Source organism: Asparagus officinalis, chromosome 5 (genome assembly GCF_001876935.1).
Source record: "Asparagus officinalis chromosome 5, Aspof.V1, whole genome shotgun sequence".
Taxonomy (NCBI): domain Eukaryota; kingdom Viridiplantae; phylum Streptophyta; class Magnoliopsida; order Asparagales; family Asparagaceae; genus Asparagus; species Asparagus officinalis.
This window is the reverse complement of record NC_033798.1, coordinates 14646468-14664717: the sequence shown is the minus strand read 5'-3', so window position 1 is coordinate 14664717 and position 18250 is coordinate 14646468. Positions and strand designations below refer to the sequence as shown.

The following is an 18250-nucleotide window of genomic DNA, read 5'->3' as shown; positions in this document are numbered from 1 at the left end:
AAATAGGACCCCTTGGTGCCTTGATTAAAGGGGATTTTTTTGGAGAGCTTGGCGAAGCCCTGCTGCAGTGAAGAGTGCCCGTGTGCTTCAACAAGAGGAGGAGAGGCCTTGATCAGAGCCTTCATCGCCCGTCAGATCCTTAGTATCGGCCTTAGCGTTGATACTAAGAAGAGCTATTACCTCGCTTTAGCCGAGGTATACGCTTATAGCTTCTAGATCTCACGCGGATCGACAAAGCTCTGCTTCTATATCCCCCCGCGGATAGACGAAGCTCTGTCCGATTTATCCGGATCAGAAAGTTTCTAGATCTCACGCGGATCAACGAAACTCTGTCCGATTTATCCGGACCAGATCTGAGTGCCCCCGGTGGTCCACGGATATCAACATCCCCGTCACAGGCAAAAGACCCACGCAAGCAAGAGATGACAAACAGCTCTTGCGTTTGTTTGAAAGGAGTTGCATTTATTTTGTTTTCATTGTGTACCGGTCTTATAAAAAGACTATCCTTTTGTTTCATTGTAACAATCAAAGTTGTAATGAATGCAGCAATGAATACAGCGACTTTTCCCGCAAACACCGGGGACCTCCTTCGGACCCTGTGCTATCACGTACGCCTTCTTCTCCTCCTTCTTCTTCAACCCTTTTGGCTTCAGATGAGGATACTTATCCCAACAACGATCAGCCACGTGCCCTGTCTGTTTGCAGTGATTGTATGTCAATCCTGCTTTCCCTGAGTCACCCTTCTTCTTCTCATCCTTAGACTGAGAGCCACCCGTCTTGTTCCCCGATGGTTTAGAATCCCCCTTTGTCTCGTTGCCCTTCTTCTGCCTGTCCTCAGTGGCTATGGCCTTCACGCTCGCCTCTGCGATTGTCTCAACCGAAAACAGATTCATCTCCTTCCGGATGTAATCATTCAGACCCACCATGTACTTCATGAAGATGGAGTACTCGTCCGTTGCGATGTTTAGAACCATCGCCTGCTGCTAGAACTCCGTCGTGTACTCTTGAACGGTCTGATTAAACTTTTGGCGCAAGCCATACCACTTGTACCAACGTTCCTCAAGGAACCCCACCGGATAGAACTGTTTCCGAAGTAGCTCCTTGAACTTATTCCACGACGTCGCTTTCTTCTCCTGTTTGCAATAGGATTTCCACCACGTCAACGCGTGCCCTGAAAGCTTTAATGTCGCGAACACTATCTTCTCCTTGGACGAATATCTGTAGAGAGTGAAGTACATCTCCATACGTTCGATCCAATCATCAAGCTTCTCTACATTGATACTCCCATCATAAACAGGAATCTCAACCTTGAAGTCAATCTTCAGATTCTGGTAATTATTCTTACCCCCTTGATATCCAACAGTCTTGACAATCTCAGTCTCCCCCTCTGAATCAGATTTCTTGCTCTCTTCGTCGGATTCGACGAGTTTCTTCTTACCCTTCGAAGAAGATTCATCCTTTTTGTCTCCTCCGTTAATGAGACCCACGAGTTGAGTAAGAGTCGTCCCGATCGTCTCAATCTGATTCTCCATGGCATTAAGTCTTGCTAAATTATCTGCTTTAGTCATCTTCTCCTTCCTTAATTTTTGGACTCCCTCCAAGGAAATAAGGATCTCGCCAAGCTTCTTGTACTGTGAGCGAGTAAGGACCATACACAGGTTCCCCCTTCACAGGATCTAGGTGCTCTGATACCAACTTGATACGAGTCGTCGTACGAGCACTCTTGATTACGGAATTATCAAGAGTGGGTAGAGAAGAAAACGACAGAAGAACACAAGAGTTATAATTAGGGCGAAGGAAAATACCTTCTCTAGATTATGAGAATCAATTGGATTTACAAAATCTCTTCGTTTGTTGGAAAATTTGTAGTAAAAAGAATGAAAGAAATTTGATTTGTATTCTCTCGAAATCGATTATAATTTAGATTTCCTGATTACAAAAGAGAGGAGAATGATCTGGATTCCCCCCTTTGTTTAAAACTGGGTTCTTCACGGTGGCGATGGAGTGTCTCCTTCGAATGCTCGCGTCGAATTTGCTCTCCGTTAATGATCCGCACGTCTTGTTTCACTGGAACGTGGTCTTCTCCTCACGATTTGATGTTGTGGAAAACTTGCGTGAAAAGTTTGAAAACAACTCTTAACGAGTTAATAACTCAGAGCGAGTTTTAGAAGAACTTGCAGAGCAAGTTTTGAACTCTGATCGAGTTGATAACTCCGAACGAGTTTGAAACTCTATGAAAGAGTTGATTTAACCGAAATCGGTTTAAAGCCAAGGATGAAGAAGCTCCTGTTGCTGATCTCCAAAATCCCAGCCGAAGGATGAAAGATCTTCTTTGCTGCCAAGCTTCAGATCCAAAAAAGTCAGCCTCCCCGATCAACCCAGCCAGCCCTTAACTCGGTTGAGTTTATCCCTATTTATAGGAGATTAAGGGGTGTAACCGCCCCCTTAATTCGCTCCTAAGTAGGGCTGAATGGGGGTGTAACCGCCCCCTTAAACAGCTCTCCAAATCGTAGGGAAAACGGTTTTAAAACCGTTCAATTCGTGCTTTGAACGAGTCAAACGCTGAAAAATAGCGTTCAGGGCCCGAACTCTGTGTTTTTAGACTAAAAACGCAGAGTTTGGCCTATTTTGGTGGCTAAACGCACAGGTCGTGCTGCATTGTAAATCTGAAATGCAGAGTTAGGATGCAGAGATAAATTCTGCGTTTTGGCATCTAGGACGCAGAGATGAACTCTGTGTTTTGGCATCTGAGACGCAGAGATGAACTCTGCGTTTTGGACCTGGGACGTAGAGTTGGGCTCTGCATGAACTCTGTGTTTTGAGTCCACGAACTCTGTGCTTCGAGTTTGGAACGTAGCCACGACCTCTGCGTTTTGAATCTCAAATGCGGTCACGACCTCTGCGTTTTGAGTTTAGAACGCGGGCATGACCTCTGCGTTTTGAGTTCAGAACGCGGGCATGACCTCTGCATTTTGAATCTTGGATGCAGAGGTGAGCCTCAGGCGTGCTTGGCGAACTTTAGACGAAGTCCAATGTTCAGACGAAGTCCAGTCTTGCAGACGGACTTCAGAACATAACTTGCTGCGAAGAACATGTCATAACTTTCAAACCGTAAGTCGGAATTGGACGAATTATATATGAAAATCGGCTATCTCGACGAGACGGAGCCGACCAAACCTACCCCATAGGGTTCGGTTTGCTCTATCAGTTTTGCCAAATTCCTTACAGTTTGAGAGATATTTACGTTTTGATTTGAAGAGACCGTCGATTTGTAGTCTCTTTTGTTAGAGCGTTACAAAAATCATCATCTTATAATCTTCGTCTTGGCTCCCTGAAAATGTGAGAGTCGTCAGATTGTAACTCCCGATGTTGATTGTGAAGGCTGTTGATTAGAGCTTTCATCAGTTGTTACGAAGGTCGTCAGATTGTAACCTTCATCGATCCACGTGAAAGTCTTCAAATTGTAACCTTCTGGAAGTTGTCAGATTGTAACTTCTATCATCGGTGTTTGATGGGGATAAGCTATTTGTAGTAATTTTTAGACAACCTATAGCTATCTGCAGTGATTTTTAGACAGCCTACACTCTCTCACAATCTCTCTAGATCAAAGAACAACCTCCCTGATCTCTTTTCTGATTACAATCTGAGTGCTAAACCCTAGAAAAGTCGTGTTTCTATTTATACTAAATAGAAATCCTAAACGGTGCAGGAAACAGGCCCAGGCCCATAACCGCTACGCGGTCGACCGCTATGACCAAGTCGGTCGACCGGCCAGAACATCGATTTCTGGAAAAATCGATTACAGGGTTTCCGGTCGACCGCAACGCCTATATCGGTCGACCGCTCTCAGTCCAGAGACACAGTCTGGGTCTGTGCACTACGCGGTCGACCGCTGTGACCAAGTCGGTCGACCGGCCAGAGCCCAGCTGTAATTCCTGCAGTTTGACGAATCCGTCGACTTCGCCGCCTCCAATGACCTCGTCCACGACTCCTCTACTCTATTCTCAAGATACCATGAGAATCATCTATCCTCAAGTTTCCATGAGGATCGCTAAGCTCCCGAAGAGAAGATACACCCGTATCATGAACCCTCCTCCATCTTGCAAGTATACAATTTGGATTTTAAATAGATTCGGTTCGTTAGACTCTTCATCATGAAGGTGCTCTCTAACTTTAACCACATGTCTGCAGCCGTTTCCTCCCCGTCCATCAAGAAAGCTACATTCCTTTCAAGGCAAAGGATAATCGACGTCTGTGCTTCCAGATCCAGCTCCTCCCAATCCTCATCAGACATGTCCTTGTGCTTCTTCTCTTTTCCCGCTAAAGCTTTGTACAATTTCTACGAAATCAACGAGTTTTTCATCTGCATCCTCCAATAGGAAAAATCATTTTTCCCATTGAATTTTTTAATCTCGTACTTTCCAACTTTAATTGTTTTACTTGTAGACACCATTCTCTGCTTGTCCGCTTTTCTCAGGAATTTCAACAAATACCTTGTGTTTTACCACACAATAATCAACCACCACCTCAGATTAGTAGCTCAACCACCGCCAATCTGAATAAGGGCTCTGATACCAATCAACCACCACCTCAGATTAGTAGCTCAACCACCGCCAATCTGAATAAGGGCTCTGATACCAATTGTTGGGTGCAGAGACACGCCCTCACGCCGCGGAAGCGATATCACCTGAGAGAGAGCCCTGGCTTTTGTTGTCACAAAAGCACAAGTCAACCTTTATATTCTTGTTTCTCAAAGGAAACGAGAATAGATAGTGAAATTCTTATTTCTCAAAGGAAACAAGAATCGAAAGTGATATATTTCACTTTCTCTCATCAGTTCTAAGACTGAAATATTAAGGGAACCTACAAGCAATGACAACTCACAGTTAAGACAATACAAACACGAGATTTACGTGGTTAGGCAAACTTGCATACGTCCACGGGAGGGGTTTTTCACTATGAGAAGAATACCAAACTATTACAAGCTCTCTCTTCCTCACTTCCTTTCTTTTCCTCTCAAGTTTTACACTCACTCAAGAATTTCCCACACCCAAACCTCTTCTCTCTTCCTCTCTATTTATAGGCAAGAGAGACACCGGGCAGCTCCAGAAAATCCGACGCGGAAATCTCGCGCTCGTGCTCACGAAGCACCTCGCGCATGATCCCGACGTGGGCGGAATTGCTCACACGAGTGCCCAGGAACTCGACGTGGGAAGGGAAAGGATGGGCAGCATGCACGTGGGTGGGTCCCCACCCCCTTCCCCACGCGTAGGTTAGCACTTTTTTAGATATCAATGCCAATAAGCACTATCACTTACGCATGTTAAATTTGGTTAGCGGTGAAAAAAATAGGTCTAAGTTTACTTTTGACTAACTTTTAATACCAAAAAGTTGCAAGATAAACTTTTAATATCAAAGCCGTTAAAGGAGGGTTACACAAAATACCAACTTAATAATTTAACCAATCTAATTTGCTATTAAGCTATTTAGGATTTTTAGATAGATTGAGAATGCAATTTTTAAAATTTATGAAAAAATGGATTGCAAATGTTTTAAGGACTAATATGCAATTCATGAATTTTCAGAGACTCAACTGCACCCTGAGTACCATTTTTAGGTCCACCGCTGAATATGGATATATTAATTAGAACATTTTGAATATGTGCCATGTCAGCACCACATCAAAATTACAGGAGATAAGAGTGATAGATTATCCCTTTTGCTTCGTTCTTACATCATTTTCTTGCTAAAATTTATTGTCATAATCATGGTTCATGTTTAATTCGCGGATTAAGTGTTTTTTGCTAACTAGTATCTCTCCGAATTATTCACCTAACGAAAATGTCGGTAGCGCAGAGCACCCCCCCGTTCCCCAAACGGAAGCCATCAGGCGCGATGCACGTGATCCAGCGACGAGCACTGCGCCAGTCAAGTCGCGAAGGATGAGGGTAATGGCATAATGTCATTTCCGTAATTTGTTTATAAACCGAGGGCCCTTTCCTTCCTTTCTTCTTAAATACTCAAGTTCATTAACTACTCCTCCACTCCCGAACTCTGAGAGAGAAGATGGAAGCTCATAAGCTGCTTCTAAGGATTCGAGCTCCATTAATGGCGATTGCCTCGTTGAGTGTGCTCGCTTAAGTCTAGGTGGGTCTCGAGATTTGAACTCTTTCAGTGAAGATTTCATGGTAAATTTCCTCACTTTCTCAAGTTTTAGGTTTAGTTTTAGTTAATTTGGGTTTAAAGCGCTAAAAATTTGGCTTTTGAGGAAATGTTTAGTTTTTAGTGGAAGAAAGTCTTTGAATTTTGATGGGTATTAAGATTTTTTTTGTGTTTTGGGTAAAGTTCGGAGCTTTAAGTGTTTCAATTGAATTTTAGTGGAATGCAGCTACTGGGTAGTCTGTAGATTGGATTCAGGTGTTGATTTTTGATGTTGTTCGTTCCAAGAATTTGAGCACTTTTTTTTTTGGATTTTCCTTTCCAGGCAAGGAAGTGGTTTTAGTACAATACTTGGTTGAATTTTATGGATTTTAGCTTAATTTTAACTTTCGACCTTGAGTGCAAAGACAAAGATTTGTTTGTGTTTGTTTATAATCTTGTGAATTGGTGTTGAGTTCCAACATTGAGTGGGAGATTGGAGGTATGGTAGTAGTGTTTTTCATGCTCCTACTTGGGTTTTTAAGGAGTTCTAAGATAAATAATTTATTTTATTAGATGATTTGGGTCTGTATTGATATGGATTTTATATCCATTTGAAGGTTTAATTTTAGAAAATTCTACTTGATTTTGCTTCATGTGTTTGGCATAACTCCATTTATGGGCTGTCAGATTTAGCTACAATGAAACCTATTTAGCTTTAGTTATGCCTTTTTTTGGGCAATCTAAGTGATATGTATAACCTTTTGTCTAATATAAATCTAATATGTTGTTCAATCACTATTGTGAATCTTTTGTGAAGCCTCGTCACCTCTATTTTCATTCTTTCTTGGGTGACAAAAAGACATGATTCCATCTTTGCTTTTGCTTTTGAAAGTAGGGTCTTTTTTGTTTTTTTAGATGACTGTAAATTTATATGAAGTTCCACCTCAGTATAAAAAATGTAAGATAATGCTGAAATGTGGGTAAATTCTGAGGCCTTTTCTCTTTACGGAAAGCTATGATGGGCTCTAGCTTTATTTCCTTTTCAGAGACTTTTAGGCTTTAATCAATGATTATCTTTCAATGAGTTTCTGTCTTAATCAACATAAGCTTGATTATTTACCCACCTTTAACTTCTTAATTTTGTGGCCACCCTCTATAAGTGGCCCACATGTCCTTTATGCATTGAAACTATAATGAATATGTTGGCAAAATTGATGGCTTCTTTCGGTTTGCTTTCATCTTTAGCATTTACAAGCTCTGAGTTGACTGCTGTTCTTGTAGGCCTTTTGAATGTGCAAACTTTACGATACTACAAGAGAATGATAATGATCAAGGGTTAGTATAGTGAAATATGCTTGATTCTGTTTATTAAATTGAAATTTATCAGGTATTTTTTAGTCCCCTTACTCTTGTCCTTTTGATGAATGCAGAAAGATTTGAAGAGCTGCTGACAACAAACACTTGGAAAATTTAGAACCTCAGAAAACTTAACCATGGATCTCTTCAAACTCAACTGCATTGCTCATGCATCACCTTCAATGCTTCTTCTCTTTTTATTGTGCTTACCATCTCTAGCAACTTCAGATTTGAGCTCTGAGAAGCAAGCTCTCCTTTCCTTTGCTAATTCAATTCACCACGGCTTGAAACTTAATTGGAGCCCAAATGCTCCAATTTGTTCTTTGTGGATCGGGATCACTTGTACTAGAGATCAAACCCATGTCTTTGCCCTTAGGCTACCGGGTATCGGGCTTTCTGGCCAAATTCCCGCAAATACCCTTGGCAAACTCGACCACCTTCAAGTCTTAAGCCTTCGATCCAACCATCTCAATGGAGATCTGCCTATCGATATCTTGTCACTTCCATCTCTTCAAAATCTTTACCTTCAGCACAATTACTTGTCTGGGAAAATACCAAATTCACTCTCTTCAGGGCTTGTCTCCCTTGATCTCTCCTTTAACTCCTTTTCAGGAGAAATTCCACTGGCAGTTCGAAATCTCTCTCAACTTGCTGTTCTTAATCTTCAGAACAATTCTCTCTCTGGACCAATCCCTGACCTCAAACTCCGAACATTAAATCATTTAAATCTTAGTTACAATAATCTTAATGGTTCTATACCCTCTTCCCTCCAAAACTTCACAAATGATTCATTTGTGGGCAACATTCAATTATGTGGCCCTCCATTATCTCAATGCTCTTCAATTCTTCCTTCCCCTTCACCATCATTATCTCCCTTATCAAATCACCCTACGTTTCCTCAGACTAAAGGAAAGAGTACTACAAAGAAGCTAACTACAGGGGTCATAATTGTTATTGTTGCTGGAGGATTGGCCTTGTTCTTGCTAATCACAATCATACTTATCGTATGTGTTGTGAAGAAGAAGGATGGAGAAGGGAACATAGCATCAAGGGCGAAAAGTTTGACTAGTGGAAAGAATGAGAAGCCTAAAGAGGAATTTAGTAGTGGAGTTCAAATGGCTGAGAAGAATAAATTGGTATTTTTCGATGGATGTTCATATACTTTTGATCTCGAGGATTTGTTGAGAGCTTCAGCTGAGGTCCTAGGAAAAGGGAGTTTTGGGACGGCGTACAAGGCTGTTCTTGAGGATGGAAGTATGGTTGTTGTGAAGAGATTGAAGGAGGTGATAGTGGGAAAGAAAGAGTTTGAACAGCAGATGGAAATTATTGGAAGAGTTGGTCGGCATCAGAATATTGCGCCTGTTCGTGCATATTACTACTCGAAGGATGAGAAGCTTATGGTGTATGATTATGCTCCTGCTGGCAGTTTCTCTAGCCTCTTGCATGGTATTATCTCTCAATCCTCGCATTTCCTCAGCTTTTTTCATATATTGGTGCTTTATAGTCTAAAATTTTATGCGTACCCAAAGAAACATTAGTGAGACATGAAACATATTGCAATTCTGAAATTTTCAGGTACAATATAGTATTCTAAGAAGAAGAATAAATTCGTAGGAATTATGAAGCAATTGTTAATGTTAAGCTAGTCTAGCTTATTGAGCAATGTTGTAATTATTTTTTGATATTCTAATCTTCTAGTGAAGCAGGACTTTTGGGTTCCAGTTTCTGCAGATTGCGTTTGTAGTATAAACCAAAGTGCATTGCGCATTAGGTTTATCTCATTTCAACTGTTGTATAATACATAGGGTTGAGGACAGGCTCAAATACATCAATCACAACCCATGTTATGCATTGTTTAAGAGTATCCAATGTTTAAGAGTCCTGAAGTATTGCCTGGATTCTGTACAAAGCTAAACCGGCTTACATTGTCGGTTAATCGGGGATTGACCCCTGTACTATCGCATGGCTGCGGTTCTCTTACTGCGGAAGACCCCTGAGTGAATTCTTTTGACTATGTCTATTTATCCAGAGACCTTTATTTTTTTGCTTTCTCTGAGCGTAAAAGAGTCAAAAATTTTCATTAGGTGGGCTCATTTGCAACAGTAGAACTAGAGGGGGTCTATATGCAATTGGAAGATGGTAAGGGGGTCTACCGCAATTAACCCTCCATTTTTGTGCTAAAATGTAAAAACTTGAATGTATACTTCATCTTATTATCTGTTTCACTTTCGACATGTTATAAATCTTTCGAGTGTAGCCAAACTGACATAACTGGATGTTGTATGTATTTTTCACCTTTCTTTTCAAGGGTAGATTTATGTCAAGATTAGTGTCAAACTCTTGTTCGTATGCACTTGTGCTTGCAATATGCTACTGCACTTCAACTTATCATATGCTGAAACTTCTTGTTCTTGTTACGATTGTAGCTGTTCTTGAAGAAAATGTTAAGAGTTACCTTGTCTTATTAGTATTCTTTGCAGTATCATTTCTATACAAATATTCAGTAGCATAGCATGATTCAGTTTCATCTTCTCAAATATTCATCCTTCCAACACTTCAATATCAACAGGAAACCGTGGCAGTGAAGCAAGAACCCCCTTAGATTGGGACACAAGGGTGAAAATCTTACTCGGCGCAGCAAAAGGCATATCTCATCTCCACAGAGAAACCAACGGCAAACTCATCCACGGCAACATGAAGTCCTCAAATATCCTCCTAACCCAAGACCAAAACCCCATAGTCTCCGACTATGGCCTAACCCCAGTCATGAACAACCCACCCTCTCCCTCGCGGGTCACTGTAGGCTATCGCTCTCCTGAGCTCATCCACACAGGGAAACAAACTTCAAAATCCGACGTCTACAGTTTCGGGGTTGTGTTGCTCGAGATGCTGACGGGGAAATCGCCCGTGCAGGCACCGGGATGCAATGATGTTGTGGATTTGCCGAGGTGGGTGAGCTCTGTTGTGAGAGAAGAGTGGACGGCAGAGGTTTTTGATGTGGAGCTGATGAGGTGTGAGAATGTTGAGGAGGAAATGGTGCAGATGTTGCAGCTTGGGTTGGCCTGCGTCGCGAGAGCGGTTGATCAGAGGCCAACAATGGAGGAGGTGGTTAAGATGATGGAGGAAATCAAGGGGTTGGATTCTGAGAGTCGGACGTCGATGGAGGTTAAAGCTTCAGAGGTTGAAAATTATTGAGATATGCAAATAAGTCTGTATTTGTTATCGTAACTTCCGTTAGCCTGTCTTGATGTTGTCATTGTAATTTTCAACCAATTTATCTTTGATTCAATGAAGTGATTGATATGTGGATATGGCATCATACCTGTTCTCAACGTTGTGAAATTTGGGCATTTCCTCTTATCTGTTACTGTCTACTTTATAATTCTGGATTTTCTCTGAAAACATTGAGGTTGATTTGAATTGCTACTTAATAGTTGTCTATTGAAATGTATTGCTAGTTATGGTTGTTTATTGAAATGTAACAGATTCATGCTCTAATAAACCCTATAGATGACAATATGAGGTTTTACATTGCCGAAGGCTCCCTTGGTAGTGTCACATACGATAGGGAATTAACTAGAATAATTTTTCAAAACAGACTCATTCGGATTTTTATTTTTCAAAATCGACCGTTTTTTCTTTTATTTATCAAAACCGACCGGATTTTGTGATTAGCAGGTTAATCACTATCCTAAATAGTCGGGGTTGCCAACCCCGACTATTTAGGAGGGTGTTAAACCCTAATTAAAGGCCTTAATTAGGGTTTAACACCCTCCTAAATAGTCGGGGTTAGCAACCCCGACTATTTAGGATAGTGATTAATCTGCTAATCACAAAATCCGGTCGATTTTGATAAATAAAAGAAAAAACGGTCGATTTTGAAAAATAAAAAACTAAATGGGTCGATTTTGAAAAATTGTTCAATTAACTAAATAGTAGATTTTACATAATCCCCCATGAACTTTGAGGTATTTGCACAAAAAACTTCATGAAGTTTACAAATTAGAGATTACTCTTTGAACTTTCAAAATTATGCTGAACTATCTCTATTGGGAACATTTATGAGACTAGTTGAAATAATTGGGAAAGAGAGGCTACTTCTTTCAAAAACTAAACGGAACAATAATTGTGTTGAGGGGAAATTAAGCTATGAATGATAGCATCAGATTTAAGTCTTAGATTTTTAGTGCAAGTTGCTTAACCATGTGATCTTCTCCTTTAATCCCTCCGTTACCATTATTTTCTCAGTCAAAATATTTACCAATTCTAAGGACTATAAGTCGATAAGTGTTCGATTTTATTTTAATTATTTAGGAACATGACTTTATTTTTTGGGGGGTTCCTTCATAACATTGCAGTCCAAACCTTATTTAATGAAATGACGTAAAAGATTTTTTTCACCCTCCTCTAGAGGTTGAATAAACTATCTGTGGTTCCTCGTTGATATTTCCTATTCGGAATAACAATATTTGTTTAGTTTTTTCGCAATATCTTTTATTGATCTTAGCCCAGACTTTTTTGTTTCTCACGTATCACTAGACGATGCAAAAGTTTTGTTGCCCACAAATAGGCCTATTCAAATGGGTCGGCCCGGTCTGGCCCATCTAGTCTTGATTTTCGGGTCCGGGTGGGATAAGCCTAGTTCGAACCTGGACCCGTGTCCGATCCGGCCGGGTTATTTCAGTTGATTTTTTTCGTAGAAATTTGCTAAAAAAAATAGATTATTCTTATTATATTTATATATGTATGTCCGTTCCGTTTATTTTGATCTATATGATTTGGATGTCATGTAAACCAAAAATTTGGCATATTGAATTGTTTTTACTAATGCATAGGGGGGCCAAACTGTTCGGATATATTCAAACCGATCCGCATCCGTATCCGAACGGATGCGGATATGGTAAGCTAATTTTAAAACCGGGCGGATACGGCTTCGGATACGGATCCGATTTCAAAAAAAAAAATTTCGGTTACTGATTCGGATACGGATATGAGGGTTGCGGATAAGGATATCCGAAATGTAATAATGATTCGGGTAATCGGGTCCCAAAGTTACAATTACAAACCCGTAACCGCTAACCCAAAACCCAACAACTAAATAGTAAAAACCCTAGCCGCTTTGTGAATCACATTCGGCCTACCAACTCGCAGCCTCCACTCAATTCAGCGTCGCCTCACTCGAACTCCGCGTCGCGGATTCCAGCACACCCGCATCGACCGCGTCGCGCGCGCGGCCTGCGTCCAGCCACGCGCGTCTCGCGCGTCCCGCCACCTGCGTCCATCCACCCTTGTCGTCTTCGTCCAGGCCGCCAGATAAACCCAAGCAGTTGTGTTATATTTGCTTGGTATTTCTAATTTGTTTTTTTTTCTATAGTTTAATGTCAAATTTTATTCATTTGTGTTTGAAGAAACGGAAAAATGGAGTAATGCTTTTAATTTCAGTGGGCTTAGTTAAGAATGGGATTCAGAGGGAGTTCTTAATTCTCAAAAAAGTCCTCAATTTGTTGATGTTTGCATGGAAAATCTCTAATTTTATATGTTTATTCTGTTTTTGTAGGTGGCTTGTGTGCAGAATGTGCTGGATTCATTGATCCCGGTGCTACTGGCGGATAAGAATCGAAAGTTTATCTATGTTGAGCATGTAGGTTTTGATATGAAATTAGGCTTTAGGATTTTAGATTTTGGTGTTTTTGGTTGTAGATTTGGGGTTTTTTTGCGGGATGTAGGCTTTCTTTCAGCGGTGGTGGAGGCAGCAGAGTGATGCTATGAAGAAGACGGTGATGGAGCTTGTGAACTCTGGTCAATTAGAATTCATGCAAAGGATTTCATCTTTAGTTTTTTACCCCTGAACTAGTTAAACTTATGTTACGAGTGACACAAATTTGTCTTATTAATTTGTTACATACATACATAAATTCTTTGCAACCCTTTTTGTGTAGAATTAGTACTGATTTTTAATATCTAATTAGATTTATTTTCTTTAGATTTGTTATAAGAATATAAGGTGGTCATTTCCTTGACAATTATAATTCCATTTATTTTACCCCAAACTTGAACGAGATATTATCATGACACTATAGAGGCTCATTTATGGAATTCTGTATAGGGTTGTAGGATGGGGTGAGACGTGGCATATTAGTGAGCTCACCTGTCTACCATTGATGGTAAATGGTAAACAGTAGTGACTGCACCAATAAACAGTAGCAATATGTTACATCAAGATTCATGATAAATCAGGTGTTGTCCTCTCCTTCATCCTTGTATGATATTCTGTAGAGGGCCCTCTATGGGATTTTTTTTCTTTCGAGATAGAAGAGTGGGTCTGCATGTTTCCCAAGTTGACTGAAATTGAGCTCCTTGCTCCCTTACTTTTTGAGTACCATTTCCCATAATCCAGGAGTACATGATACTTTTGATCAGTGGTTTTGACCAGTTTATCTCTGAAAAAAGTAGATTGTTGGTGTTCTTCTGTTTTTTGAATGAATACTGGGACTTATCATTCATATCATTCTTGTGATGAAGAAATGGGGGAATGTGTATGCATGATGAAGCAGCAGTGCATTACATTGACATGATCGATCAGACTACCCTTGGCCACCGATTTATCAGGCAAGAATTTGGTCAAACTCCTAGAATTGGTTGGCAGATTGATCCGTTTGGACATGCTGCAGTACAATCCTACTTGCTTGGGGCTGAGGTATTTCTTTTACCTTCTACACATCATTTCGTTAATCTTAATGCACAGTGATGGCTACAGATTAATGCTTACTTGATTGGTTGTATATTTCCGTGCTCAACCACTAACTTGCAGGTTTCTTTTCTTGACCATACTTTTCCTAATTTTCTGATTACCTGACATATTTATATTTCTATCCTAGTCTTAAAACAAAATACATCGCATTGAAACCTTCATTAGAATTTTCAATACAATGTATTTGCTCTTAAACTGGTGTGCCCCTTGAACCGTTTCCTTCTATTAGCTTCACATCAGGGATACCCATTAAAGTTCATTATTCAAGAATAGTTTATGAAGGATGAATGTTGTTATAGAAAGGATTCAATAGAGAAATACAGGGCTTCAGGTATCTGAGAATGAGTTATATACCTGTATTTCATATGGTTAATGAAAATTTTTCATTTACCTAAAAAAGGAAATACAGGGCTAGTAAGTGGGACATAAGCCTTTTTTTTGGGAGGGTTTAGTTAGTTATGTTTCATTATTTTTTTATAAGTATTCAAGTTATGATAAGCTATACATTTTCCACTTACATAATATATGCGTCTGTTAATAGATTTATACACAAATTCATGCATAACATATATACAAATATAGACACTTGTACATCTTTAATTGCAAAAGAGAAGCCAGCATTGAATATTTTGAAATTTGAACATATATGATTGGGAACAGTTTCAAAAGGGAAAGCATGTTATGCCTAATTTGAGGCTATAAATAAAAATCATGAATTTTCAAGTATTCTCTACTGTGAAATATAAATATTGAATATTGAAAAAGAAAAATTAAAGATAAAAAAACTGAGTGAACTTAATTATTGACAGCCTTTAATAGCAACATGAAGATACATTGATTTTTTACACTTTTTTTAAATTCTAACATTGGTCCCCCAAATCTGATCTATTTTTAAATAAGTCCCCAAATCTCATATATTTTAAATGATTCCCTCAAATCTATAAGTTCTCTTTGATAACTCCCTGTACATTAACACTATTAACTCCAAGTTAATTAAATTCCATTAGTCTATCATGTTGTGCTCTCTTCTTTCATGTTGTCCTCTCTTCTCTCTGCCTCTTCCTCTTTGCTTGCTATCTGTTGAGAAGTATCTATTTCACTTCATTGTAAGAATTAGTCATAACTATGTTGAGAAGATGAGGGAAAGACTAACAAGAATAATGTAGTTTAGTTAATTTAGAGTTAGGTTATCAATTTTAACCTAGAAGGACTTATTTAAGGAAACTTAAAGATTTGGGGTCTTACTTAAAACATATGAGAAATGGGGGACTTATGTAAGAATACTTATAGATTTGGGGGATTTATTTAAAATATATGAGATGTGGGGGACTTATTTAAAATATGTTAGATTTGGGGGGCCACTAAAAGAGAGACCTATTTTTTTGCTGAACCAAATATTTCCAACCAGATTTAGAAAAAAGATCCATTCTTTCTTTGGTTTATGAAGCCCAAGCCTTAGGTGGGACATGACAAAATGAGGCGTGAAGCATATGTTTTATTTGGGTCTCATATGTTAAAGGGCTTCTCTCATGATTTTGAGTGCTTAAAGGTGTCCTACCTTCTCTAGTCTCTAGCTGTTTGTTGTTTGTGCCACTTCAGACCATTGTTTTAAATATCCCCGACATGGCCCGATATATCCCCGATATATCCTTTTACAGGGCTTGCCGCAACCGATACGGTCTTTAAATATCCTTTACTGCTTTTTGGCTATTTTGAATGATAAATCCCTGATATGGCCGATATATTAGCCGATATGTGGACCAATATATCTTTTTATATCCAAAGAATGAATGGGTCCGCGTCAAACGGAACCGTTCGACGCTTGAGGAGCGTATCCGCAAGCGCCGCACGATGTCAGCACAGGTACGTGCTAAAGTCCAGGAAGCCCGTAGAAGACTGCAAAAGGAGGTGACGAAGAAGCCACCACCAACCCGCCAAGTCTGGAAGCCGAAGTCTGAAGTGGCGACTCAGGCCAAAAAGCAACCATCGCAGCCTTCTAAGCAAGGTCAAACTCCGGCGAATCAACCAAAGTCGCCGTTAATTCCTATGGCTACTCCGGGAGATCATGCAGAATCATCCCGAAGGAGGAAGCCAGTTTTGGAGCGCCTCGGTCCAGTTCCCGACGAGAGAGGCAAAGTTCCAGTTCACGAGCGTTTGGGCCCAATGAAGAAACCCAGAACGACTCAACACGTTGGGGGTCGCCGTCACCTCCAGTATGACAAAGAGCTTAAGACAACTGCGCGCACCAATTTGCGCATCGAAGTCCAAGAGCACACTGAAGACTCGCGCCCACAAAGGCACGTTTCGAGGCGTGTAATTTTTGAAAGCCCAAAGAGGGCGATCCAACATCAGATGGAAACATTATCATCTGATAGTGATAGTGTTATACCTGAGAAGTCGTGCCCGCACACGATGGGTTACTCCGACTGTCAAAATGACGAGTTGTACTATCGTGCTGGGGGTACGAATAGAACCAGGAAGAGGAGTCCCCGGGAACAGGAAATTCAATGTCCTTGTTCCAAACTCATTCGAGCGGTATTGTCTGAATGCAACTGCATCAAGGCGGTCACCGGAAGAGTTTCAGTTTTTGAAAGACTCAGAGCGGAGACGCCAAAACCCAGGCCTAGGCGTTTTCAACGAAGAAGAATGATGATTGAAGACGGAGAATTTCCGAGGATCACCACCAACATGACCAGCAAAGGGACATCGGCACAGGATGATCTCGAGTCAATTCTGAAAGCATCCCGGCCTAGAACCCGTCTGCAGTCCGGAACCATCGAGCGAGCAACCTATGGTAGGGTTCGGACAAGACGCCCTTCAGAAGATGAAGAATCTGATGCCGGTTCCGCGGTCGCATCAGATAATACGGTATCCAGCGAGGGACAACCCCGAGGGTCACCACCAACATGACCAGCAAAGGGACATCGGCACGGGATGATCTCGAGTCAATTCTGAAAGCATCCCGGCCTAGAACCCGTCTGCAGTCCGGAACCATCGAGCGAGCAACCTATGGTAGGGTTCGGACAAGACGCCCTTCAGAAGATGAAGAATCTGATGCCGGTTCCACGGTTGCATCGGATAATACGGTATCCAGCGAGGGACAACCCCGCTAGGCACTTATGATAAGTGCGGAACAAATTGCAAAGATGCTTGAAGACGTCCTAGCTAAGCAGCAGGAAACCTTCAGGTTCGAAATGCAGATGGCCATGCAAAACATGAGAGAAATGCATGACCAACAAATCCAAGCATTGACGAACCAGCAAGGCGAGCCAAGTCGTCGTAACCCGGTTAATCTGGAAGACGAGGATACGAATGAAGCTCGTAATACCAATAATCCTCCCGTCAATACAGGGGGTGGTAACGAGAATGCTAGCGAAAACACAGATGAAAGCTTGAAGATTAAAAATCTCGAGAGTAAAATCAACACGTTGATTTCCGCTCAAGAGATGAAGAAAACAGGCATTCCTTGCCCATACCCAAGAGAATGGGAATCGATCCCATATCCGGCGAAGTTTAATCTAATTAACTTCACGCCGTTTAATGGGATGGGTTCACCCACTCAGCATTTGATTTACTTCAAATCGCTTTGGGGGTGATCTCTGGTAATGAGCCTCTGATGGTGCGGTCATTCGTTGGCACTCTTCGCGGAGCTGCCTTCGATTGGTATCGTCGCCTCAAGCCAGGAAGCGTGAACAGCTGGGATGACATGGAGACCAAGTTCCTGGCCAACTTCTTCGACGACGACACCGAGGTATCTATCGGATCGTTGCTCGATGAGAAGCAGAAGGACGGGGAGTTAGTCGACACCTTCGTCAAAAGGTTCCGGAACAAGGCGATGAATTGCCGGGACCCGATCACCGATGAATTCATCCTCCAGACCTGCCACAATAACCTCGCATTGGACGTGCTGGAAGCAATGGGGACAACACCATCAAAGACGTGGAAGGATTTGAAAGTCCGAGGAGAGCAAGCCGAGCGGTTCCTCAAGAGGAAGAAGGCGGA

The 18250-nt window shown here is 41.0% G+C and overlaps 1 protein-coding gene and 1 long non-coding RNA gene across 3 annotated transcripts; both read left to right on the top strand.

The window, feature by feature from the left end:
• Nucleotides 5895-10816, top strand: LOC109843053 (probable inactive receptor kinase At5g58300). Of its 2 annotated transcripts, none has more exons than XM_020411986.1 (4): nucleotides 5895-6147; nucleotides 7423-7476; nucleotides 7572-8943; nucleotides 10067-10816. In XM_020411986.1, the coding sequence occupies exons 3-4, from the start codon at nucleotides 7635-7637 to the stop codon at nucleotides 10690-10692; spliced, it is 1935 nt and encodes a 644-aa protein (XP_020267575.1). In that variant the 5' UTR covers nucleotides 5895-6147; nucleotides 7423-7476; nucleotides 7572-7634; the 3' UTR covers nucleotides 10693-10816. The 2 variants fall into 2 exon arrangements, with proteins under 2 accessions (XP_020267575.1, XP_020267574.1); XM_020411985.1 differs by having other exon boundaries at nucleotides 5895-6188.
• Nucleotides 12733-13480, top strand: LOC109843055. The gene is made up of 2 exons (XR_002247493.1): nucleotides 12733-12842; nucleotides 13055-13480. It is a non-coding gene; the product is annotated as an uncharacterized LOC109843055 (long non-coding RNA).

Bases quoted from the DNA above. Each gene is read 5' to 3' on its own strand.
- LOC109843053 (XM_020411986.1), top strand. From the start codon at position 7,635: ATGGATCTCTTCAAACTCAACTGCATTGCTCATGCATCACCTTCAATG. The intron at 8,944-10,066 runs GTATTATCTCTC...CAATATCAACAG, and splicing joins TTTCTCTAGCCTCTTGCATG to GAAACCGTGGCAGTGAAGCA.